The 26,536-nt window shown below is 35.8% G+C and overlaps 1 protein-coding gene across 1 annotated transcript; it reads right to left on the bottom strand.

Annotated features, from left to right (window-relative positions):
- Nucleotides 1-2,830: 2,830 nt before the first annotated feature.
- Nucleotides 2,831-21,911, bottom strand: LOC139708389 (aminopeptidase NAALADL1-like). Its single transcript, XM_071620342.1, has 13 exons — nt 21,724-21,911; nt 18,125-18,338; nt 15,591-15,969; nt 14,790-14,912; nt 13,466-13,616; nt 12,489-12,659; nt 10,441-10,539; nt 8,906-9,105; nt 8,268-8,396; nt 6,676-6,804; nt 5,918-6,113; nt 4,677-4,839; nt 2,831-4,466 (listed from the first exon to the last, which is right to left on the bottom strand). The coding sequence occupies exons 1-13, from the start codon at nt 21,893-21,895 to the stop codon at nt 4,301-4,303; spliced, it is 2,292 nt and encodes a 763-aa protein (XP_071476443.1). The 5' UTR covers nt 21,896-21,911; the 3' UTR covers nt 2,831-4,300.
- Nucleotides 21,912-26,536: the final 4,625 nt, after the last annotated feature.

Here is a 26,536-nt window from a genome sequence, read left to right as displayed (position 1 = left end):
ACAGCATGTGTACTCACACAATATGATGCTTTAAAAAATGGGGCAGCTTATAATTTTTGATTTCATAATCATAATCACTTTCATAATCAATTTACAAAACAATTTGATATTGCCTATTTCTTTTTACATCTTTTATGAAATACACGTACACTCTAGATCACGTAACAGAACACACTTGTTTTACTTCAGTGACTGGTAAGAAATTGCATAGCACTTCATTATGAGTCTGTACAAACACACACTTTTTAATTTTATTTCAACACCTTATACATACAAATAAAATTGTATACATTTGTATGCCATTTTCATTTTTATGCTGCATTTGTACATCTAAGAGTAATAAAAATTTAATGGACTCATCTTATTGCATAACTCAGCTAACAATGGTTTACAAGCAATCCCTATTGCTTGTTGATGAAAGAAAAAAAAATATATTATCCAATAATACATGTCCAATTAAATCTGGTTCAATTGTCTTACTGAAGCTGCCATGACTCGAAGCAGAATAGCTATACCTTATCAAGCTATAAATACTAAAAATGTTGACACAAGAAGGAATAAAAAGAAGCTTCCATCAATCTCTTTTGTTATTTTTTTAACTTTCTATTATGTAAATGTCTGAGATAAATTCCAGTTTTCACGTAAAGGGAAAGGGTTAAAAAATGGATGTTTCAAAGTAATGTAAATGTGTGAGATAAATTCCAATTTTCAAGTAAAGGGAAATGGTAAAAAGAAAAATGGATGCTTCAAAGTAATGGCAAGAATCTGGCCAGAATCGAAAAGGAGATGAAAGAACTATGAAATGCAAAGTTGTTTTTTTTTTAATTCATTACATGAAACTGCTCCTCAGAACTATGGCTTGATTATCTCTTACAATCCTTCTAGCAATCTTCTAGCAACCTTCTAGCAACTCCAAACTCATCTTAACTCACTGTGCCACAAACTCATAATTCCTGGGGTGATTGATCACTTCTATATGCTAATCCATTCCTCATGGAGTAAACTCCAGACAGACATTTGTAACCAGTCTTCTCTTAGTAATTTCAAAATTTCCCTCAAAAACCTGGTTAATTTGAGGAGCATTTCTGTAAATATTTCCTTCATCCTCTTAACTCATATCTTTCTTCATAATGTACACATTCTTTTTTTTCGGCTTTTTTTTTGTTTTGGCACCATGGGCATCTCTTCATGATGTATACTGGCACATAAGAAGTATTCATAATATTACTGACAGTGCTTTGCTTTTTTTTTTAAAAGCCAACTTGCAAGAAACTCTTAATTTTCCCATTTTTCCAAGGTCAGAATCTCCAGTTCTGTGCATCAGAATGTCCTAGTACTCACCAAGGCTGGAAAATTGCTTCCACATGATGACATTCAGCAAATAAACGTGATACTGATATCCAGGTATAATAAATGATCAAATTTTTCAAAATATACATTTTGCATAAATAGACTACAAAGCTTATCATACTATCTTGCATATCATGATAAAAAAAACATAATACAAGGTGTATCATTTCATGCAGCACTCTGACATTGAAAGTGACTACAGACTACTGTCTCCATACCTCTGATACATAAATCCAGGCACATGGGGAAGGCACGAATGACATAATATAAATATAAGCTGAAATCATTCTATCTGAGTAATACCGTGCACTCCCGTTATAACAACATGTTTATACCGAAATTCTCATTCTAACAAACTAAAAATTCAGGTCCCAAAATTATCACCTTTATATCTTTCCAAACTTTATTGTTCGACTACTGTAAAAGTGGAAATTTTCGCGGTGTTGACATTTTCGTGCATTTTGCGCAACCAGAAACTATCACAAAAATAAAAGCACACGAATATTTTGGCTTGCCATATGTTCCAGTAGTTGAGGTCTTGATTCCGTGGAATTAAAAACATGCAAACCTGTTCTTCACTGGCTGAACGCAAAAAGTAAGTCGCGCGAAAATATCCACTTTTACAGTATAATGAAACTTTGATATATGAAAGAAAACTATTGGTTCCAAAGACTTCGTTGTAATGGGAGTGCACTGTACTTGACATATTATGCATTGCAAAACAAAATAATGATGAATTGAATTTGATATTGCTGCCTTTCAATGATCACACAAACAGGAAATGCAAAAGGAGAGCAACACTGTATGATGAAAAATTGAAATAAAGAACAGGAAAGAGAGAGAGAGATAGATAGATATACACATAGAGATATATACCAAGGAACAGGAAAGAGAGAGAGATAGATATACACATAGAGATATATATACCAAGGAACAGGAAAGAGAGAGAGATAGATATACACATAGAAATATATATACCAAGGAACAGGAAAGAGAGAGAGATAGATATACACATAGAGATATATACCAAGGAACAGGAAAGAGAGAGAGATAGATATACACATAGAAATATATATACCAAGGAACAGGAAAGAGAGAGAGATAGATATACACATAGAGATATATACCAAGGAACAGGAAAGAGAGAGAGATAGATATACACATAGAGATATATACCAAGGAACAGGGAAGAGAGAGAGAGAGAGAGATAGATATACACATAAAGATATATACCAAGGAACAGGAAAGAGAGAGAGATAGATATACACATAGAGATATATACCAAGGAACAGGGAAGAGAGAGAGAGAGAGATAGATATACACATAAAGATATATACCAAGGAACAGGAAAGAGAGAGAGATAGATATACACATAGAGGTATATAATACATCAACAGAAAAATCCTATGATGTGACATAAGTGTATTACATTATACATTACACATCTTCATATATACATTAAAAATAATGTTTGCTTTCTTGGAAGAAACTACAAGCTCTTGGAGGAATGTGTTCCTTTCCTAAATTGTTGGCAATTGAATTGCATAAATATATCTATGTACACATTTATCTTAGTGTCATATTTTTTGACAATACTGGAAGTGACTTACTTTCTAAAATAACATATTTTGATATAACAATGTCTGTGTGTGTCATACAGTAGTGCACCTCTATAAATTTGAAATCTCAAACTACTACCAAGATCTGATTTAGGCTGTTGCCAACAATATTCTAAAATTTCCAAAGAATTTATACAGGATGTCAACTGTTTCCAGTGACAATAGCTTGATTATATATGTGCATGTAGCTAAAGTAGTACCCCAAAGCACCCTCTCTCTTCATTAGACAATGTATATAACATGACATGAACATAGCTGTGCACATGTGTCTTTTCTTAAATCCACCAGGGTTAGATTTGATAATTAAAAGGCAAAAATCACCTCCAATGTGCTCTCTGTTTGTGAAAATTTTCATGATTCAAAATGGTATCTTACAATTGCTTACTCGATAAAAATCTACATGTGCATTTTTATGTAATGGTAAAGGGATTCATCTTGATTGTAATGTGTTAAGCTGAAATGCACATTATCTATACTGTGGGTGACAAGACTCAACATATTACATTGGGTATCAAGTCAAAGTGCCACCAGACCTTTGCTATGATGAATAATTCCAAGTTTCAATGTACAGGAGTGGGAAAGAATGTTCCCTGACTGTTCAATGGGATATCTTGTGCATGAGCGGGAGGTGTCAAGTGGAAGCTTAGAGACCCAAGGTTAAAACATCATATCTGTATCAAGGGCACACACACACACTTTGCAAACACAGCCATGAGTCAATACAATATAGTAACAGTCAAATGGAATGTAGGAGCAAAAAATGAAAAATAAATAAGTAAATAAACTATGTGCAGATGCTCTATGTGGTTGCATTTTAAAACCTCTTGGAAGAATAATGAAGCGGGCTTAGAAAATGCCACATCAAACAAGTACAATAACAATTTTACATGAACAATGCCAACACAGCTGTTGAGATGGTAAAAGAATTGAACCCCAGAATGACACTTTTAGGGAATGCATATGTTAATTTTGTCATATGACCAGCTTGACATCTGCTAAACCTGTATCACATTTCTCACAAACACACAATAATTGATGCTAAAGTACTTTGAAGCACACACTCGGCATCCATCTCATATATTTGGCCTTCCATGTTTGTTTGGAGCATAAAAGGAGGACATCAAAATGCAATACTCTGTGTAACTCTGATGAGTGCTGGAAGACAAAACTGACGTTGTCCTGCAAACCATCATGAAAGCCTCTTGGAGTGTAGCAGGAAGACTTGTGGGCAAGTTTAAAAAGATGCCAGGTGTCACGATTTCATAAAGTTCAATTTTTTTGCATCAAAACAGGAAACAAGGTCATGAAATGATTTGTCTCCTTGGCCTTCATCATGACAAAGTCATCCCCAGGGACTGGGTTGCTCCCTGGATGGTGCACTGCAACCTGGAAATGGTCTCCTGCATCATCTCCATGGTAACGCCATCTGTCCCATTCCTCATCATGTTTGACACGGTGGAGAAAGTTTCAGTGGTGTGCATTCCGTAAAGCACAGTTCTGCAAAACGAAAATAGGAGAGAAAATTGAAATTATTTTCCATAAAATTTTTTGTTTTGTTTTTAGTTTTATGCTGAGGACAAAGTGTTAGGTGGATGACTATTAAACAAGACTTTTAATTCAATATAATAACAAGTTGGTCGGATATTCTGCTTGATTAGCTCTTTGTAGATGTTACACCCTAACCCTCATTACGATCCATCTCCTTACCCCATTCCATCGGATCCTGTGTCCATGAAAGAGCGCTCCAGGTACATAAGACGGCTGTTCACCATTGCCATGGTTACAGGGGAGCTGATGGAGTCTGAACCGATTACACCTTGAAGGTCCTGCACGGCTGACATGAAATCTGATGCGGCTGACCTCAGCATGGCTGTGGAAAATGTAATTCAGAAAGAGATGAAAATAATGATGATGGTGGTGATGATAAAGAAGATGATGATGATGATGAAGGTGATGATGATGAAGGTGATGATGATGATGATGGTGATGGTGATGGTGATGGTGATGATGATGATGATGATGGAGAATATGATGAAGACAATAATGGCAATATACATGACTTTCTCACAAAAGTTTCTCATCAAAGGAAGCAAATTGCATGCTGAGAAGTGAACACATATAACCTATTATATGTTGATTAAAACTTTTCACTAAAAGAATAACTTGTGTTCTAAAATCAAGTAATTCTCTCTGTCTTACACTAATGTGACATGTAGTATAGAATAACTACAACATTATATAAAACCTTGTAACTTTTTGATGTGCTTTGTTACAATATTTCACAAGCCTAACTTTATATCAAAATAATAAGAAAAGTATTTTGGATTTTCTTTTGATTTTATTTTAATGAAATGCAGATATACCAGAAGGATCTGTTTTCCTACAATACTGTATTGCCATGTATTTCACAGAGTTTTTGTTCATCTGAATTTCATGAGTCATAGGCTATTAACAAATTTAACAAGCAAAAATACTACTACATTACTGTTCCCAACATGAATGCGACAGGCACATGTACATTTCTCTGTTTGTTATTGTACTCCATATTTACAAATTTTAGCACTCAAAAGATTGTTGGGAAGTCCCAATTTGCAAAAAACATACTTGCTAAATATGTGGGGTAAACAGTACGTTATGGTGTCATCACATTTGTTCCTGCTTTCTTCAAGGACTTAGGGTTAGGGTTATGGTTGTAACAGGGGGATAGGTTTAGTTTGATGTGAGGATTGGGATTAGGGTTAGGGTTATGTTTGTGAGGAGAATTTATGTTTGGCTTAACATGCAGATACTTCATGGGAACAATTGTCGCAGGAGCAAATGTCATGGAACCACAGTACATACCTTATACTAGAGAGGATGATGACAATGCAATTACCATAGATAGTAACAACAGGCAATAAGCAATCAGAAGTATTTCACATAAATTATCTACAAATGAAACCACTCACTCATTCCCATGTTGTCGGAGGGCATCATGTCACCGAGCACCGCATCGAGGTTTTCCACGTAGGTCATGACCGTGTCCGCCATGACGCCCGCATTCAGGCCCAACACCTCGTCGTCCGCCAGGGAGAGGACCATATGGAGGCCCAGCTGGGTGGATACCATGCTCTGAATCCTAGCCCCGTCCGGAGTTGGGACAGTCTGCAGGCAAAACATAAACACGCCCATTTTCTTTTTCCTCCAAAGTCAGTGCCCCTTGCATCTTGATGCAAACTATAACAATCAATACAATGCTACCAGACACATTTTATCTTCTTATATGGGAAACACTGGATTCAATCTCATACATCAATTTCTTTGTAATCGCTGTGCACATATCAGTTATCTTTCCTACTGCACTCTTCCTTTACAGCTACAAAAGTTAGTGACACTTGCAAATTTATCATTTTTTTAATTTCATTTTCTTTAGTTTTGTAGTGGTTTTTTTTTAATTTCCCTTGTCAAAGAGCTGTATCATGTCCATATAGAACTATGCATTACCTCATTATTCTTTGATTTTTAATACCCAGGTAATGTTTCTCGCAAATATACCATCATTGCTACCATCATCATCATCATCATCATCATCATCATCATCATCATAATACCCAACTGTCATTCATACATTATCTATGCCACCAGTCTAAAACAAGCCAATGATGCTATTGCTAACCTCTAATTAACAAACTTAACAATGAAGTCAAACTGATGTAGTCTTTCTTACTGGGCTGTCGATGAAATTGCTCTCGGCTATCTGTATCTGTGCCGACGGGACACCGATCATGTGCGAGAAAGCGATGTGATCGCCTGACCCATCCAGCACACCAAGGTTGACCATGGAGGCAAGCCCAATCTGTGGTGAGGATCATAAAATTACATGTGACTCACAAATCAGGATGGAACATTATTATCTTCATTGTCCTGTAAGCATCGTACCTACATTTGAATTTTTCTACATACCAGTATACATACGCAAACTGCCTGTTGTTTAATAATCAGCTCCCCAAAGCCCCCAAGAAAGCCCAATACTGCAAATGTACTCAAATCTGCAGAATTTTCTTTGAAATCTTTCACGTAATACATTCTTGATACTTTTGACAAATGTTATCATCATTATTTTGTATCTATTGATAATGTTTAAGAATTATACTTCTTAATTGTTTTTGCTTATATTTCTTGCTGAAACAATACTATGGTGTATAAATACACAGGCCCTGTGGGATAGCAGTTTTGCTTGGAGCTGAATGTGGCCACTGTAATTGCTTTTTAAAGAAGACATAAACAAAGTAATGCAATTCAAGTTTCAAGTTTCAAGTTTCAAGTTTATTTTTATTTTCATATTTCCATTTCTCAGTGATGGGATCACAAAATGATTGACAATAAAACAAAAGTACAAAACATATACAACCATATCTTATGTTTGAAGAAAAAAAGACAAACTAATATTACACACAAATATAAATGGTCATTTTCATCTGAGGATATCACAAATAAATGTCAGAAATATGATGGGGCCTACATAAAAGCAATGACGCTTGTAAAAACTGTAGGTTCCCGAATTTATAGGCGTGAAATTATACGGAGAACGGACATGTTTATCTCGACCAACTTAAATTGTACCAGTGCAAAATCAGTATTAAAAACGAAAAATCAGTAATCAGTATTAAAAAAAAAAATTCATACAATGGCACAAAGGTTTGTCTCAAGATAATAGGTATTTCTCATTCTGGGTATAGTTTTGTAATTGCTTCAACACAACTCAACTCAGAAACCCTTTTTTCTACTGAAGTCAGAATGCAATGACTTGTTTTGAGTGGACCAGTACCATTTCAATAAAAATTCAAAATAAATGCAGTCTTACTGTATGAATAACACTACTTGAGCATTGATTCAAGCAGTTCTTTTGAGACAGACTCAGGTGTATGTTGTCTGACTCACATTCAATGCTTTGCTATTCTACTTCTATTGCGTACCCCTTCCATCATTTTGCTGTAAAATCGACAATTTGGAGCACTTCAAAACCTCACTCAAGACTTGCATTATTCACTAGGCATTCAATCGCTAACTCTCTTGGAGGTGTCTGGCTATGAATGCTTTTTAAACAGATATATGGCACCATACAAATGCTGTAAATCATCATCATCATCATCATCATCATATCATCATTGTCATCATCTTCATCATCATCATTCATCATCATCATCATCATCATTGTCTTCATCATCTTCACCATCACCATCACCATCACCATCATCAAAATAATACCAAGAACCTGTCAACTTAAATGATAACTACCAAACTCATGATGGTTCTCACCTGCTCTGCAGCATCCATGACCATTCCCTGGAGGAGGGGGGATGACTGAGCGGCTATCATTGACCCATCCGTCCCTCCTCCAAGATTGATGTATGCTACTGACCGATCTGCCAAGACCATTCGGTTTTCCTTGGAATAAAAAGGGAAAAAATAAACTTGACAAAAAAAACAAATCATACCAGAACCAAGTCATATCTTGACCGGCATCAAATCAATCCAAAGAGCTTCAAACACTGCTTCAAACAAATTGCTCATGTAAATAGCATACCTGATTAAAATGGGATAATGTCACAAAAATAATTCTTCAAAGGATATATCCTCCACCTGGAATCTACAACAGCTAGAAGGTGACATGACTGAAATTGTCTAGATTGATAAATTTTGAACAGAATTTCTAGTGTTATATTCATAAATCATCAATATAACATTTTAACTACAAATATTAATTACCAGAGGTTATTTATAAAGAATATAAGAAAAAAAAAAGGTGATTTCCTGTTTAACCCCTTCATAACCACCATTATATTCTGTTATTGACATTGTACAAAAAACTTGTTGCTGACGGGATTCAAAGAGAAATGTTTATCTTCAAATTTGAGCCACTGCGGATGAAATCATAAGGCTACAGACTATGATACCTCGGCCCATTCTGTTGATCCTGAATGGCCAAACTCCGAGCCTTCCCACAGTCCAATCATGACAGTGCGGCGAGGCATCCAACCATCTGACATCATCTCGCTCATGACCCTCGCCGCCTCCATCACCGCCGAGGAGGAACCGGAGGCTACCATGGCTGTCATCGTGCTGGTGTAGTGACCACCCAGTAAGACGTACTGATCTACAGCAGAATGTATTCAAGCACATTAGCACTTATCACTTATGGTATGCTTCCACTTACACTGCGATATCTTCCATACAGTCTTTGTACGAGGTTGTGTTAAAACTAGTTAAGGTATCAAAATATTGACTCGAGGAATGTATTTCGTCGTTATTTTCATTATTTCAAGGATTGAAACAATCATCCCCCAGCATTCCCACTGATTCCCACTGATCAGTTACTAGCCATCCCCTTTATCCCGTTGAAGATGGGCTGATATTGCTACAAAATGCATTTCCCATAGACACCTGCATGAGTATACTCTGGACTTGTCCTCGATGGGTTAAGCTTCTCTGTTGCAACTGGCTGTGGTTGCATTATTCCAGCTAATATATGAAGGATCTGTGATGTAGCTGTAGCAAGTGGGTTGACAATCAAAGACTTGAAGATGCTCACGTCTATCGATGGACATCAGGATATGACACCATTTTCATGATGGCAATATCTTTCTCTATCTCTCTGTCTCTATTCATCTATCTATCTCTTTTTATCCACTTCTCTATTTATATATCTCTCTCTCTATCTCTCTATCTTTATCTATCACTCTCTCTCACTCCATCAATCTCTTTATCTATTTCTCATCTATCTACCTCTATCTACCACTCTATCTATCTATCTATCTATCTATCTATCCATCTATCTATCTATCCATCTATCTATCTATCCATCTATCTATCTATCTATCTTCCTATCTATATCTATCTATATATCTATATATCAATCTATCTTTCTCTATCTAGCTAGCTCTCTATCTAACTATCCATCTCTCTATCACTCAATCTATCTATCACTTTATCACTCTATCTATCTATCTATCTATCTAACTATCTATCTATTTATCTACATGTGTATCTACTTATCTCAAACCCTCATATAGGTAATTCCTGTCCTTCTTTGGATGTACAGTTATACTCCTGTCATTTTTTTTCATTTGTGTCATTTCTTAAATTCCATATAATTACATCAAGGAGCATTCTGATATCTGTCAAATCCAAAATATCTTATGAACGAACAAAATTGAAACAGTAATTCTGTAATGTTTTATCGATTAACAACATACCTAGTAAATTGGAGTCAGGATATATTCTTATCCAGCAATTAATTACAATACACATTATTTTTATCTCATATCATCTTTACAAATCAAATGTGAAAGGTTGAAAGATCCCTTGCATAGTGTGACACTAGACTGCTGCACTAACACTCTTTATAATAATTTTTAGATAATGGATATGTAACTTGTCTGTTTTTCTTTAACCTTGTCAAATAAAAATGACAAGACACTATGCAACCTACCAGGCTGTTCTGTTCCTTCCAGAGTAGCTACGACATCAGTAATGGGTTTCTGGATGATGTCATTGTGAACATCAAGTTCCACATACCATGACTGTCTCGCTATAAATGACAAAAATAAAAAAAATATAACACACTCCATGTCCATTAAAATAGAATAGAATATCATCATGCTTTCATCAATAACTCAGCTGCTAATATTGCATTCCTGTTTACAAAGTCAACATTGCTAAATCAATTCTTAGAGGGATCATATGGTTTTGGTTGAGACTAACTTCAGGTTTTCAGTATTTTTTTGATGAGATAATGAGAAACCTCTTACATGATATGAAAGAGCATGTAATTCCAAACGGAACTCAATGTTTATTTGATGAAAATTAGTTTTGAAATGGCCGAGATATCCAAAACAGAGCAATCCTAATAAAAGGTGGGACTCACCTTTTCTTACGATAATTTTGTTTAATTTTTGTTTTTGGATATCTCAGCCATTCCAAACCCGATTTTCATCAAACAAACTTTGAATTCCTGTCATAGAATGGTATGCTCTGTACTATTTCATAAGTGGTTTCTTGGTATCTCGCAAAAAAATTAAAAGCCCCAATCCTCATCTCCACAAATACAACACTGTTCCTTTAAATAGCTTGATGCAAGGATAAGACTTCTTCTTCCTAAACTGATGTCACAAAAAGGATGTCCACTTAGAACTTGTGTGCCATTTGTGACCCTGCACCTCAAAACAAACAAAAAGTCGCCAGACATGAATTTTTAGCTAAGACCATATTCTGAAAGAGCAGACTTTAAGCTTTAAGATTATGTATAACTCAAATCAAATGGACTCTCCTAACCTATCTAAATATTGGAAAGAAAGCACAAACTCAGGAAAAGTGTAAACTGAGAAAAGAGGCTCTGAAGTACAGTGTCTATTCAAGCGCTTAATCTTTACCAAACCGTGCTGGCTGTGCGATGAATGGGACAAAAACAGGAAGTAAACCACCAGAGTAACAACAATGAAGGGATTATCTGATTGAACTGAAATTAAGAATGCCTCATTAACACATTCTGTCCATAATTAATGCCAACTTTCAAAGCAGTAGCACTATCTTTTCAAAAGTTATTAGAGTTGAAAGTGAAGAGTGTGGACAAGGTTTTTCAGAAATGAAAAAGGGATTCTAAAGACACACCTAATCACACTATTCTTCCAAAAATGTTCGAGATAAACTGCTAAAAAACACACTTTCCTGCCCATTTTATGATACCAAATTTTAGCATAATGTAAAAGAAGACCTGCTCTTTCAGAAAATTATGAAAACGTCAAGTTCGGCTAGGTTGACCCATTTCACTTATTTTCAGTCCTCACGCGAAATCAGTGTGTGCGACTTTATGTTCGTTTTGAGGTGCACTGTCACATTTGATCCTTTCTGTGACAAGGGTTTTGGACAGTGTATACAATGTTATGGAGTTTTTGCACCAATCGTCACTCAAAGCATACAAAGGGTTAATGGGGAATTTGTGAGGGTATGACATCATAACCTCATCTCATCTCATTTGCATAAATGATTGTGACAAACACTTTGCATGAAACTTCTACTATTATGTTTGCCTACTTTTAAATCAACTTGAAAGAGGAGCTTAATCACTTTATAAATCTAGATCAAAGTTATGGAGTCACATGATTAAATTATAGATCACATGATCTGGTGGTGACAAAAAGACACATATCTGGTTCTCAGCTGAGAACCAGAAGGGCATTATTGTGTTCTAAGATTTGAGCATAAATAAAAAAAAAGACAAATTTCATGAAATATAAAGCCTATCTAATTAAAAGTGAGTAGATTTATAAGCATTGTTCCAAATATTGGGTAAAGCCGCACCCTTGTGGTTTTGATTTTTAACATTTTCCCGAAATTAAGATAATTCAAAACTGACACCATAATGTAGAGAAGATACAGCATGATATCAATAAGTCAATACAAAAAAAAAATTGTGGTAAAGTCCTTCTGGTTCTAAGCTGATGATATGTGATGTCATGATGTCATAGCAACTTGTCTTACTATCTCCTGTGAGTCCAACATGGTAAGATACATTCAGCCCTCCAATCCAGGCTTCATCAGCTGGAACACCAGTCATATTGCTCAACAGCATGCTGGCGGTCTCCATGGAAACCGGCTGCACAGGAATGCTGGGAAGGTTCGCCGAGTCCATGGAGGACCTGTAAATGCCATCTGATGCCACAGAGAATGAGGAAATGGGATGGCAGAAGATATACCACTTTTAGACCTACACATCGTTCATATTTCCTGGTTCGGGAACAAAGAATCTAATGATATTCCAATACATATTAGAAAACAAGATGTCTGAGGGCAGGAATTTCCTGTTACAGAACTTCCTTTCCGAGAAAATGAAGACAAAATCATTCTCATTGCAGTAATTAGTCTCCATACAGAACTTTCCATCACGTTTTGTGCTTAATTTTTCCAATTATTAGGCACAGTGGCTTTAATATCATGTACTGATCTGAATGTCACATTCACAGAGCACAGTATCAACTTATGACACACCTTAAAAAGATATACATTATTACATGCATAATTTTTCAATACAGATTTAATATCTTGTGTATGAATATTTAGATGAAGCTATCATAATCTCAAAATAATAACATGCAAATAAGCAATGAAACACAATCATACTTCACTTCTTACAAATACACATACATTTCTCAAAAATACGCATTCCTTCTGATAAAATCTGAAAGGCAATGGACATACTGATCAATACATAATACTGTAAAATCTGTTATTTTCACAAGGGTTCAATTTTCATGAATTTGCAAATCACTGTTGGGCCATGAATTTAACAAAACATGAAAAAATATCATGAACGGACATTCGTTAGTGCACTTACTATAGCTTCTATGTCAAATGGCAAAAACAATATCTCAAGATAATGTCTGTGACCTCCTTATTCTCGAAAACATCTGTATTGAAAATAACAGCTTTAACAGTTTTGTAATAGACATTTGACTTACCAACTGAAGGACATCCAGGGGTCAGAGGGTCACCCATCATTCCAGACAGGTCAGGGGTCATGACTGAGGTCATTGGCATCTCAGAGGTCATATCATTGGGGTCAGGATACAGCAGGAGTCCCATAATGCCATGGCTGGCAGCAAGGGTGATCTTTCTCAAAGAGAGAAATGAAAAAGAAAATAGAGTTTTTTTAGTTTTCTTCAATTTGTCTCTCTTTAACAAATGAAATTTGTAAGATCACAACTGCTGATCTGTAATTTAACAAACATGTTGGAAAAAATAAGAACCATGGGATTCAAACCTGTCATTTACTGCTTTCCGGGCAGCGACACTACCATCAGCTAAAATACCCAATGAAATTATGAATTTTCACTAATTTTCATGACACAGTTATTGAACAGTTGATATGAATATATGCAAACAATAAATAGATGATTTAATACCCTCATTATTTACCATACAGAGTGTACATAAAATCATGAAATTCCCATTTTTTTCTGATCAAACACAATTTTGCCCCTGTTTAAATCTTGATAGATCTGACTGATCATAATTAAGTTATTCAATCAGGAATAACATTATATCCATTCTTTATATATATATATATATATATATATATATATATATATATATATATATATATATTAAAATAGTTACATTTTCATATATTTGTGTTATTCTTATCATTGTCATTATCATTATCATTATCATCATCATTATCTAAGTAGGTTCCATCGTATATACAACTTTAGCATTCATTGCCAGATTCCAACTTTCATAGATCGACCACTATGTTCCATATGTTTGCAATATTTTATAATGCTTCCTAGCTGGATATCATGTATAATTTCATTTTGTAATATTATGCCTCCTAGCTGGATATCACATATTATTTAATTTTGTTATACTGTACGAGCTGAAATTTTCGCGGTGGTTTTATTTTCGCGAATTTCGCGAATCGCCTTTGAACCGCGAAAATAACAACACGTGAAAATAACAACGCGCAAATAGTTACGTTCAGTTAGACCTTCGCAACCGCGAAATTAACAACACGCGCAAATGTCCTCCAAGTAGCAATTCGCGAAATATCTGTACCCGAAAATATCTGTACGCGAAAATTTCAGCTCGTACAGTATTTGATGAATTTTTCATCAAGAAATATGAAAATAAATTGAAACTAAAATTGAAAAATTGAAATTATCATTATCATTATCAGTATCATTACCATTATCATTATCATTATCATTATCATTATCATTATCATCATCATTATCTCTGTATCTTAATATAATCATAATTCTTAATACATGAAGGTAGAGATACCTGCTCCATAGCACTCATTCCACCCTGCCGGGCTAGACCAATCTTTCCTGAGACATCAACGCCCAGGTCTGCCATAGTAGCATAATCCTCTTCATTACCATGGTTAATGTAGATCAAGTCTCCCTGGAGTGAAACCAATGATGAAAAACTATAACACAACAAATCCCTTCTTACGATGATCCATTGGCAAGCACATAGTTGTACGTCTACCTATATTCCATTAAAAAATGAACCTATAGTTTTCATTTCATTTATTTTCAAGCATACTAATGAAATCAGCAGAACAAGCTAAAATGAATAGTTCAATGATTATTACTAATTAGTAATTCAAATGCATTATTCACCATTTGCAGATGAAACAAAAACCCCAAACCCAGCTTTAATGCTTCAAAATACATGTAGTTCTGAAATGTGAGTTAGGGATAGAAACAGCCAGTGTGAAAAAGTTAATTAGTATAATCAATGTTAAGTATAGTTGAATATACAAAATGCGCACAATAGTTATAATAAAATTGTCTCTAGACTAAACTGTCTTCAGTTATGGTTTTGTGAGAAAAATAGTGATATCTCCTTATATTTTAGTCTTTATTGCAAAATTTTTATATGGTAGGATGCTGTGTGATACAACTGACATACACATATGCATCACATGTGATAACTCTTTTTTTTAATCACTGCTATGAATGGTAAACAGTACCTTTAATTTCAGTGGATTGATCTGACAACTGACACGTCCTGGACGTGTCGTTGTGATTAACACAACAACAACAACAAAAACAAAACAATAAACTCGAAAATTACCGTCACAGTCCCCGAGGCACTGTATGGTGTATACACTGGCATTGACGATGTGCTTCCTTCGCTGCTCACGATCATTGAGTCCACGTTAGTCCCAGCAAGTATGTTTTCCTGGGGACCCGCAGACAGGCGCATTGAGGAGATCTTGTATTGCGGTCCTGTCGTGGCCCCTCCATAAAAAGTCACCGTCTGTAAGGTGTTTCCTTCGGGGTCCATGGTTTTGAGCATTGTGGGCTGCGACATGTCGGGGTACGACACGAGGGCGCTGTACGTGGACGTTGACACCTTGAAGCCCATGGAGGTGAGCTGATCGACGATCGTTGTGGTCAGGTTGCCCGCGCAAGAGGATCTTCCCATGATGCATTGCTCACTGGTGTGTAGACTGAGACAGAAAAGTTGGATACTAGTTAAAGACTGGTGCCAGTGTGCTTAGAAACACCAAGAGGGGAGAGTGGGGTGAACTGGGACGCAGAAGAAGTGGGACACCTCTTATACAGTTTGAACCAATCAGCTTTCAAATCTTATCGCTTGTTAGGCATTTGGCATGAGAGTACATGGATATGGTAACTGCTCCACAACAACAACAACAACAATATTGATTTTTTTGTCACTTTTTTTGTTTAGTTTTTTGCATTCAGTGTGAAGTGCTTTCGGAATTCATTGTACGGCTTTAGCAGGCACTTAGCATGCTATATGTAGGCCCTAGGCCTGTTCCAATAATTTGCATTAAAAGATTTTGCAAAATTAGCTAAATTGTGATGTTAGTCACCATTTTGAATTTTTGGGGGTGCCAGGGTGAACTAAAGGGACAGCATCACTGTCCCATTTCTCTGTATAGTCAAAGTTATGATAAAAATATCAAAGATTTTCTTATCATTTTCTTTAAATTCTGGATGCTTTTCATGCAAATGTCTCAGATGGACCATAATGGATATATCACATTTTGCAATGAAACTCTTCATTCAAACCTAGCAAAATCAACAACAACAACAACATCACAAAAATAAAGCAAAACAAAACCCCAAGAAGACAGGTGCTAGGGCAGTAGTATACTGGTTAATATCATACGACAATATCACTCCATTTTTTTTTAACTGTCTCATTACCACATAATAATTAAGGAAGGTCACCACCAATGCACGGTTGTGGTAGCACTTCACACAAATCAAACAAACAAAATAAAAGCCAAGAGAGGAAACACTTCTAGTGTTTTTTTAAAGCATAGCCTGGTATTTCCTTCCGCTTCTCCCTGGCTCATAACTTCCTGACTGTGAGGTGAGAAGAGGAAGAAGCGTGTCCTGAAAGAGGGGTTACCAACGAGGGATGCTGGAGTTATAAACTTCCGGAAAGATTCCACTCGCTGACTGTTTTTTTCTCTAGTCTACTGAGCTGTTTGCAGGAATTTGTGAATAGCTTCCCAAAGAACAAACCTAAAATCATAAAGGCATGTATCAAACAATTTGCAGCACAGTGTACTACCTGTGGGAACCATGTGCTGAGTTGAGCATCAATATAGACTTTTCACGAGTAGAGGGAAATTATTCAGTTTTTACTTAAAGCCAGACATTGGAATACTGAATATATACTGTATGATATATTTCTTTCATATATTACACAGCCAAGTTGTTCACTCATTCTTGCGACACATAATTATGCCTTTAACGGGGCAAATGTATAAAGGTCAGTCACTTTCATGTCAAGGGCTGGAACACACTCCATAAATCATTCATACTATTTAAGTCCTTCTTGTGGTTTATGAAATAGATTTTAACATTGCCCCATCTTATCTCAAAGACTTGATTTCTCTCCGCTTCTCTATACTTCACCCAAATCTTTCCATTTTTCCTCTAGGCTGCAATCATCATATGGCCCTCCTACTTGTACCTGTCATGGTTATAGCACATTTTCTGTCACTTTGTTATTTCTTTGGAACAAACTGCCCTTTCATGTTCAAATTACACATTCAAAGTGTAGACAAGTTAAAATCAATGCTCAAAACTCATTGATTCAATCAATTGAAATATTCCTTCTCTCCTTTGCTTATATGGAGTACATACCACAACATTAGTAATTATATTCCATATTTTAATTCAACTTTCTTTATGTTTCCAATATGCTTAGAAACAGCCGCATTACGTGCTAAATAAATGACATTTATTATCATTATCGTAATTTGAAGTCATTAATGCAGTTATCTCAGTAGTACTGGCAACTCTAATATATTGTGCTTTAATAGTAATTTGTAATTTGTGCTATATTTTGTATTATGGTATAATTTGTTTGTTTGTTTGTAAGCACATTGAAATTCTTTTCAAGTTTGAAATGTGCTATATAAGAATTTGTTATTATCATTATCATTACAATTTACAGTTGTCATGGCAACCTCCTCAAGCTCCAGGAGACTTGATGAGAATGGATTCATAATCATAACTACAATTCTCCATGAGGTAATGTGTTACTGTTAGTCACATGACTTAGTGGAAAAGCAAGCCTGCTCATTGCCGGTGCGATATACTGTATTTTATAACAACTCTCACCTTTCATACTCGGCTATCTGTTCCTGCGACACCGCCATCACCGCCTCCATGCGCATGGTCTCTCTGGTTTCTGCTGTCATGGCAACCGCCGACCTGCTCATGGCGGAGTGGGTGTAGTACCCGGCAATGAAACCAATAGCGATGGCTATCAGCACACAGGCCATGGAGCCCATGATCAGTACTGCCGTGTTGGATGCATCCTTTTGTGCGTAGGCTAAAGTCAAATTTTGAAATGAATGTTATCACAATTACAGATTCCTCTGGGAACAATAAATCACATAGAAAGTTATGGAGAAATCAGTAGCATGCACATTATGCATGGAAATTTTACATGGTGACAATGTCACACTCCACAATGTTTCCCATTTAACAATACATAATCTTGACTAAATTTCTTCATTTTTTTGTACTTAATATCAAGTAGAAAAACTTGAATCCTCTTCATTTAATTTTCTTTGCGCTTAGCGACGATGACAAATGTGTAGAGTGTTGTAGTTGCTATTAAATCATTTACCAAACACATGATTTTATGGCATATTTTCTACACATACACCAATGGGACAGTTGTGTGTCTATCATAATATGTGACAGTGCACCTCAAAACAAACAAAAAGTCGCCAGACATGCAATTTTAGTTATGACCACATTCTGAAAGAGCAGACTTTAAGCTTTAAAATGATGTATAACTCAAATTAAATGGACTCTCCTAACCTATCTAAATATTGGAAAGAAAGCACAAACTCAGGAAAAGTGTGAACTGAGAAAAGAGGCTCTGAAGTACAGTGTCTATTCAAGCACTTAATCTTTACCAAACCGTGCTGGCTGTGCGATGAATGGGACAAAAAACAGGAAGTAAACCACCAGAGTAACAACAATGAAGGGATTATCAGATTTAACTGAAATTAAAGGTGCCTCATTAACACATTCTTTCCATAATTAATGACAACTTTCAAAGCAGTAGCACTATCCTTTCAAAAGTTATTAGAGTTGAAAGTGAAGAGTGTGGACAAGGTTTTTCAGAAATGAAAAAGGGATTCTGAAGACACACCTAATCACACTATTCTATCAAAAATGTTCGAGATAAACTGCTAAAAGACACACTTTCCTGCCCGTTTTATGATACCAAATTTAAGCATAATGTAAATGAAGACCCGTTCTTTCAGAAAATATGAAAAAGTCAAGTTCGGCTAGGTTGACCCATTTCACTTGTTTTCAGACCTCACACAAAATCAGTGTGTGCGACTTTATGTTCGTTTTGAGGTGCACGGTCACATATATGACTTATGAGCACTTCAGCAAATTCATTGCATTTGGGGATTATTCTCTAAAAACATATTGTATATGAAACTTGGAAATTCATCAACCTGTTTCTTTAATATTTCATTTATATATATATCTGATTTTTTATGAAATATTTACCATTCTGTGTGCTTAATTTTGTTGTGATTAATTATCAAAGTCATTGTGGACGTGGCATGAATTTGGACTTCAAGATCATTATGCCAAGGGAGCTAAATCTGACTTTTGCAAATTGGCAATGTTACATCAATCCTCTGGATTTCAGAGGTAAGCTAGAGGACTACAGCCACTAAAACCAGGAACTAAAAGTAGCCAGGAACTGTCACTGAGTCACCTTCCTAACAATACAAAGGTAGGGGTAATCCCTAGCTCTGATGTGAAGGTCTAAAATTCCTGGCTGACGTTTTTCATTGATAATCATCAACCGTCACTGTGCCTTGTTAACGGATTGCCCTTGCACTGGACAGCTTTCTCCACCATCTGGTACAGATATCTGGAAACTTATTGGCAATGAATAGAGACTACCAAATTCCCCTAAACCCTATTGTGTCACCATGGCCTTCCCATTGGACTGAGGTGCATGTGACACTTGAGAGGACTTGCTAATTGAAAAGAAGATCAAGTTTGGATGGATAACCTTGGTACAAAATGCCGATGAAAAACGTGACAAGCTATGCTACAAGTCTGGGCACAAGGAGGGTTAAAAGAATGGTATGATTTTGGTAGAGATGGGAATTCAGGTTCTAACTTATTGCAAGATAATTAGAAACCACTTGTATGAAATACTAAAGAGCATGTAATCCTAAAGAGGAATTAAAAGTTTTCTTGATGAAAATCAATTCTGAAATGGCTGAGATATCTAAATAACAAAAGAAGAAACAAACTAAGCAAAGTGGTCATAATAAAAGCTGGGACCAACTTTTTATAAAGAGCACTTTGTATGTTTTGGTTTTTGATATTTCAATAATGATTTTCATCACTCAAGAAAAAAAACAACTTTAAATTCCTCCGAGAATTGTATGTTCTTTGATATTTCATACAAGTGGCTTCTAATTATCTTGCAAAAGGTTAAAACCTGAAACCGCATCTCAACCCTAAACTGTACCATCCATTCAACTGACTGAGAATGGTTTTGGCCAATTAGTTTCATCATGCTCCAAAGTAAACAACTCATTTTCACCACAAACTTGATTGATTGAAGCAAACATCAAACCAGAGGGAAATTGCATTCCCACACATCAATCAATGTGGTTTTCTCTCTCTGTACATCAAAAAAAGGAAGCAAAGTTAAGAACTGAATCATAAATATTCCCCTCATTACGTTATCAGCCCTAGAATTGTTGCTACTGGTTATGAATGGGTTAAGTTCATGTCCATAAAACTTGTGGGTTTTGTTTTTTTCGTCAACTGGCAGGGTAGCATTTATAGCAGTTCCTGTAACACAGTTTCCACAGCTTTACATTGTCTTCCTATAGGGAAGTACTTGAGCCATATCAGAAGCACAACATGTACCAACAATAAATGAGTCTGAATTTGTTTTCAGTCCATGTTTGGCTTCATTATATTGGACATGTTTCAATTCCCCATTCCCAATATTTGGAGTGAAGATATGTAAAAATACTTAAACATGTCATCTCCTTTCTCATTTGCCCCCTTGCGATCTATGTAATCCCTTGTATCTTGTATCTTCTCATTTCCATATGGGAACAAGTTGTTGCTGTGGTCAAATCATGGTTGTATGACTTGTGTGTGTATGACTTGTGTGTGTATGACTTGTGTGTGTGTATGTGTGTGTTTGTATGTGTCAGTGTGTGTGTGTGTGTGTGTGTGTGTGTGTGTGTGTGTATGTGTGTGTTTGTGTGTGTGTGTGTGTGTGTGTGTGTTGGTAAAACTATCAAACCAAAAAGTGTCTGATAAATATGAAAATTGCCATTGCCTACTGCTCTCCTGTCCACAGCCAAAAATCAAATGAACCTAAAGACACTGTTCAAACTGTCATCCACACACACACACACACAAACATACACACTTTAATGATTATTCTTTATTTGAATCTTATTTTGTTCGATATCAGCATCATATTTACAACGAAACAAATACAAAGGCAGCTACATGTAGTATTCCACTCACCTGTGCTGCCTAATCACATATAGTATGCAGAGAAAGATTTCATAAAAAATGCAGATTCATGTAAAACAAATGAAACAAAACAAACACACATGTATGCACACACACACACACACACACACACAAATAGTATACAGACATACAGAAAGTATTTGAGGCAGTTGGTCACACACCTGAGGATTTTTGTCTCTCATATTCCTTGTGCCCGTTTCCTGTCCCATCACTGACGGAAGTCTCCTCCATCTCCGGACCCGCCCCATCTCCGCCAGCGTTGGCCTGTCGGAGGTCGTTCTGGAGCATGAGAGAGATCTCGTCTCTCACAGCAGCATGCTCTGGAGAAGACATCTTTGGGGCTCTGGTTCCTCTCAGAATTCGATTTCAGTTCACCTTTGTCTGTCTTTATTTGTTCAGTGTTGGCACCCAGTCTGTGCACCAATGTATCACGCCATCAAATCACAGCGTGCAGCCGTCAATAAATGACAGTCTGAATTCAGTTTCAAATCCTCAAAAGTTGAAGCACCGCCGTGAAGTTTGACTAAAATCAAGAATGGAAGAAAAAGAGAAAGACAATGGTATGAATGATCAGATTGGAATACAGTTTAATAAAAAGAATATTTGAAATCATCTTTACTCGTGTATTTTCTCATTGTATTGTTATCATATAGGAATAATTGTTGTAAAGCGCATGGAGACTTCAGTGTAACATGCACTACATATCAAGCATAATGTATTATATTATTATTATCATTACTATCATACAGTCTGTATCTAATCATCTCTTCTGGTGATATATTTGCATACTTCCACCATTTTATATAACACAATTGTAAGAAATATCACTGAAGTTCTGATTATTATAAAGCTTTCTTAATGTAGGATTTACCCCCCAAAAAAAAAAAAAAAAAAAAAAAAAAAATCTGTTGGAACTTTTACCATCTGCTTTCCTCCAGAATGTAAGAGATTCCATTTAGTAGAGAAATTGGAAGGAAAGAAGAAGAAAATCTATGAAAAAAACTCTTTTTTTAGTAAAATGATCTACAAGAATTTTTGTGTTTCCTGCAAAGGTGCTCTGAATAGGTCTGTAAGATCAAAATTAAATATTGAAAAGCAATGGTGGGAAAATTACTGTAAAACCAGCAATTTCCGTGTGAGCATGAAACTTTCACAAATTTCACAAGGAGCAGAGATTAATTTATGAAAGTAAAATGTACAAGAAAGGTTTTGTCTACACAGTGGATTGAATGCTAGTGGCAATTCACAGAGTGTTTTTATGCCATGAATGTGTCTGATTTAAAAAACATTTGGGCATCAAAGTATTCACTTTGAATGAATGCAGAGGTCACTGATCAATGCCCATCCATACCAAACTTTTTCAGTGAATCACCAAACAAACATTCCTTCTATTGAAACAGAGTGTGGGCTATTTTCAAATCTCAGGGGAGTTCTATTTTGACACAAACTGGTAGAGCATACAATTCAGCCATGGTTGAGGTTTCAGTGGCTTCTGTGACATACGACTTCCCACCTTTTCTGCATGTTTATGCTGTATACAGGCAGATTTTCAACAGCACACAAGAATGCCTGCAGGTATTTTGTTTTGAAAAGAGCTGCATGTTTTCAGAGAAACAAAGCAATTTGCTGTGTGCTTTGTACTCAGCTGTATTTGCTCCCAAAAAATAGCAGCCTGCTGGGCAAAACTAGCCTGTAAGTCCCACACAATAAAGATTATCTACAGGGAGAATTGTTATGTAAATCTTACTTCCAGGTCAAACAGCTCAAAACTGAAGAGGCTTATACTCAAGGCAAGGTGATATGATAAAAAGCACACTGCCTCAACACAAATAGTACTATTCAATTCAGACGTGCTTGTAGTTTTCACAATATTATCCATTAATTGTTAAATAGCATTTTCTCAAAACAGGTCTGTTTGGTAAGATTAATACAAATTGCAACTGATATATCAGATTGATACTCATAGTACTTCCCTTACAATTAGACAGAGAAGCATTTACTTATTTTGAGCAAATTCACAATTAGGTAAATAAGAAACACCTTTGATCACATATGGGCACAGAGATGTTAATTCTGCATACACTGTACCTGGCACACTCACACTGTTCAAGATTATACTTTTTAATTTTCCAAATGAATGCTAATTTTTGAAAATAAATAAAATCTACAACTTTAACAAGAAAAGGGTTTTAAAAATACATAATTTCCTGCTCTCTCTCTATATATATATATTACATCAATACCGTAATATACATATATATATATATATATATATATATATATGAAGGGTTTGTTTGTAAAAACCGATAAGTCCATTTTTGAAGATTTTGAAGTACGATCTCTGTCATAATGTACAAAATAATACCTTTAAAATGATATATTGGTTACTACATATAAAGGTATATTTTTGAAGTTATGGTCAAAAGAAGCAAAAATTTTCTTATTATACTCTTTATTTTTCTTGACCTTTAATTGCAAATATCTCCATTTTGCAAATATGGACTTATCGGTTTTTGCAAACAAACTCTTCATATGTATATATTTCATATATAAATACATATATATATATACAGTCAACAACAAAATTATTCATACCCCAGGGAAATTTTTGGTTTTGAGCAGATTTCTTACAAGGATGGAGTGATGGTGACTGAGTGTTATATCTCAACATTTCTATTGTTATGCAAATGAGGTGAAACTGGAATTAATGTCAATTTATAGAGGACAAATAAGAGTAAAAATTTAACACCCAATCACCATCACTCCTTCCTTCACTTGTAAGAAATCTGCTCAAAAATTGTAATTTCTCAGGGGTATGAATAATTTTGTTGTTAACTGTATATTATAATTACACACGCACACAATTGTGCGCGCATGTGTGTGGATTAATTGGTGTATAATCTGTGCTCAGAAATTAGTGGTATCTCCTTGCACAGTTTCAGGGAAACTGATTTACAATACATCGAGTTCCCTGGCATGCCATACATTGTATCAACTTTCAATGTTTGGGGAGATCTTCTTTGTACAGAATGACCTTTGAACTCATCTCCATCACTAGCTCCGACAGCAAACGTGTTTATTTTAGAGAGCTCTCTATTGTGAGAGTACGTGTGAAGAGACACGTTCACAGTACACATTCACAATCAAGCTGAGAACCGTTTGCTGCTTCCTTTAAATGGTCATTCTACCAGCAGCGGTTCTCTTTCTTAAAAGAAAAAAAAGAAACAACAAGAATAAAAGAACAAACACACTTCCTGCACGTTTTTCTTAAAATGATATCTTCACATGACCCAAAAGAGTTTAAACAGAAAAGAGATCAATCACCAGATCTTTAGATACAGGGTATTACAGGCATACACATTAATCACAGCACACTAAATGTCTACTCAATTCTTAAGTTATAACTGTTTCACTTTCTGCTTTTGCATGATTTCTTCTTCTTTTTTTGGATCTCACACCATGCTCTCCAAACTCAAATGAATATTGTGTGTGTGTGTGTGTGTGTGTATGTGTGTCAAATGTGGTATGCACTGCAATCATAAGGCTAACTTCAGTATGCTTGAAAAACTGTGGAATAACTCTTTTGTTGAAAGATAAAATTGTAGGCAGATGAAAATATTCTTATCTAAATTTCTTCCACATAACCATCATATGCATGTTATATCCAATTACATAGGACTCTACATAATCCATATGAATCTTATTTCCCAACATTATGAGTCACCAAAATTTCAGATTTAAATATCTTGTTTTGAACCAATAATATGGGCTTTCAGAGAATTCATGTAAGTGTCGAGCCCCTACACAAAGCAAATATGAATATATGCAAATATATCACATATATACAGAAATAGATGAATGCTGTATTCATTGTTTACATGTGGGATAGTTTTTGATCGTGAAAGCCACCACCACAAAATTAATGGTTTCAATTCTCCTTCAATATGCTATCCTTCAATCCAATCATTGCACAGTCACAAGTACATTACTTCAAACAAGTTAGTGATCAAATGCATTGCTGAAATTGCATATGCATATATATGACATTAGCTTTTATACTTAGCATTTAATACATTTACTGTAAACCATATTCTATTAAAATAACAAATTATTAGCCTCACTTGTTGTCCTTATTTTCATTACTACCCCTGTCTACAGAAAGTGAAAATGGATGATAGTGCTGGAAAAAATAAAAGTCACTGCTATGCTGGTATCTCCGCAATCTCCTCTAACCATTAAATAATGTGTGCATGTATGATGTAATAATAAACATAATCATGTAGATGACATTGAATTTCCCCAGACGCCATGGTAGCTGGATTCTGTTGAGGAACGATGCTCAGTTAATTCCTCAGATGAGGCTTTCACCAGTTTTCTGACATTCCACCACTGAGCAAACCGTATACGATCTACCTCCTTGCCCCCTCACGGCCTCGTGTGTCACGCTTGCCCGTCCAACTGTGTGAGCTCCATGCGATGCCCGCGGGGCCGGGAGTCAAATGATGTGCCAACCTGCTGATTGCCAGTGTTGGGATCAATTTATAACACCTGGATCCGGGTCAGCTAGTGGCATCAATCAATTTACTTTAGAACGTCACACTATTTTACACGAACACATTAAAACACAATAACGATTGTACCGGTACATACTTCCACTAATAACAGAGATTATCAAAACTTACTTTGAACCATATTCTAAGATGTACAATTCGCATCATACCTCTGTGATCTGATTCCTCCCATGTGGAACAGTGGCTTGTCTGCCTCTCGAATGTACTGGTATGTGGAAGTCGGAGATGTAACCAGGAAGAAGAAAAAAGTTCAACGGATAATAATATCAAAAACTGTCATGCATGCAACGCGTCCCGAATTGTTCACGATACTAAACTGGTACTACCCGCAACTCGGAGGCCGCTAGGCCGCTGCTGGTTTATCTTTCGAATGAACCTCTCTGCTCACCGTTTCAGGTTGTTG

Source organism: Diadema antillarum, unplaced genomic scaffold (genome assembly GCF_040938485.1).
Source record: "Diadema antillarum isolate AM-2024a unplaced genomic scaffold, OU_Dant_1.0 seq00001331_RagTag, whole genome shotgun sequence".
Taxonomy (NCBI): Eukaryota; Metazoa; Echinodermata; class Echinoidea; order Diadematoida; family Diadematidae; genus Diadema; species Diadema antillarum.
This window is presented reverse-complemented; position numbering and strand designations above follow the sequence as displayed.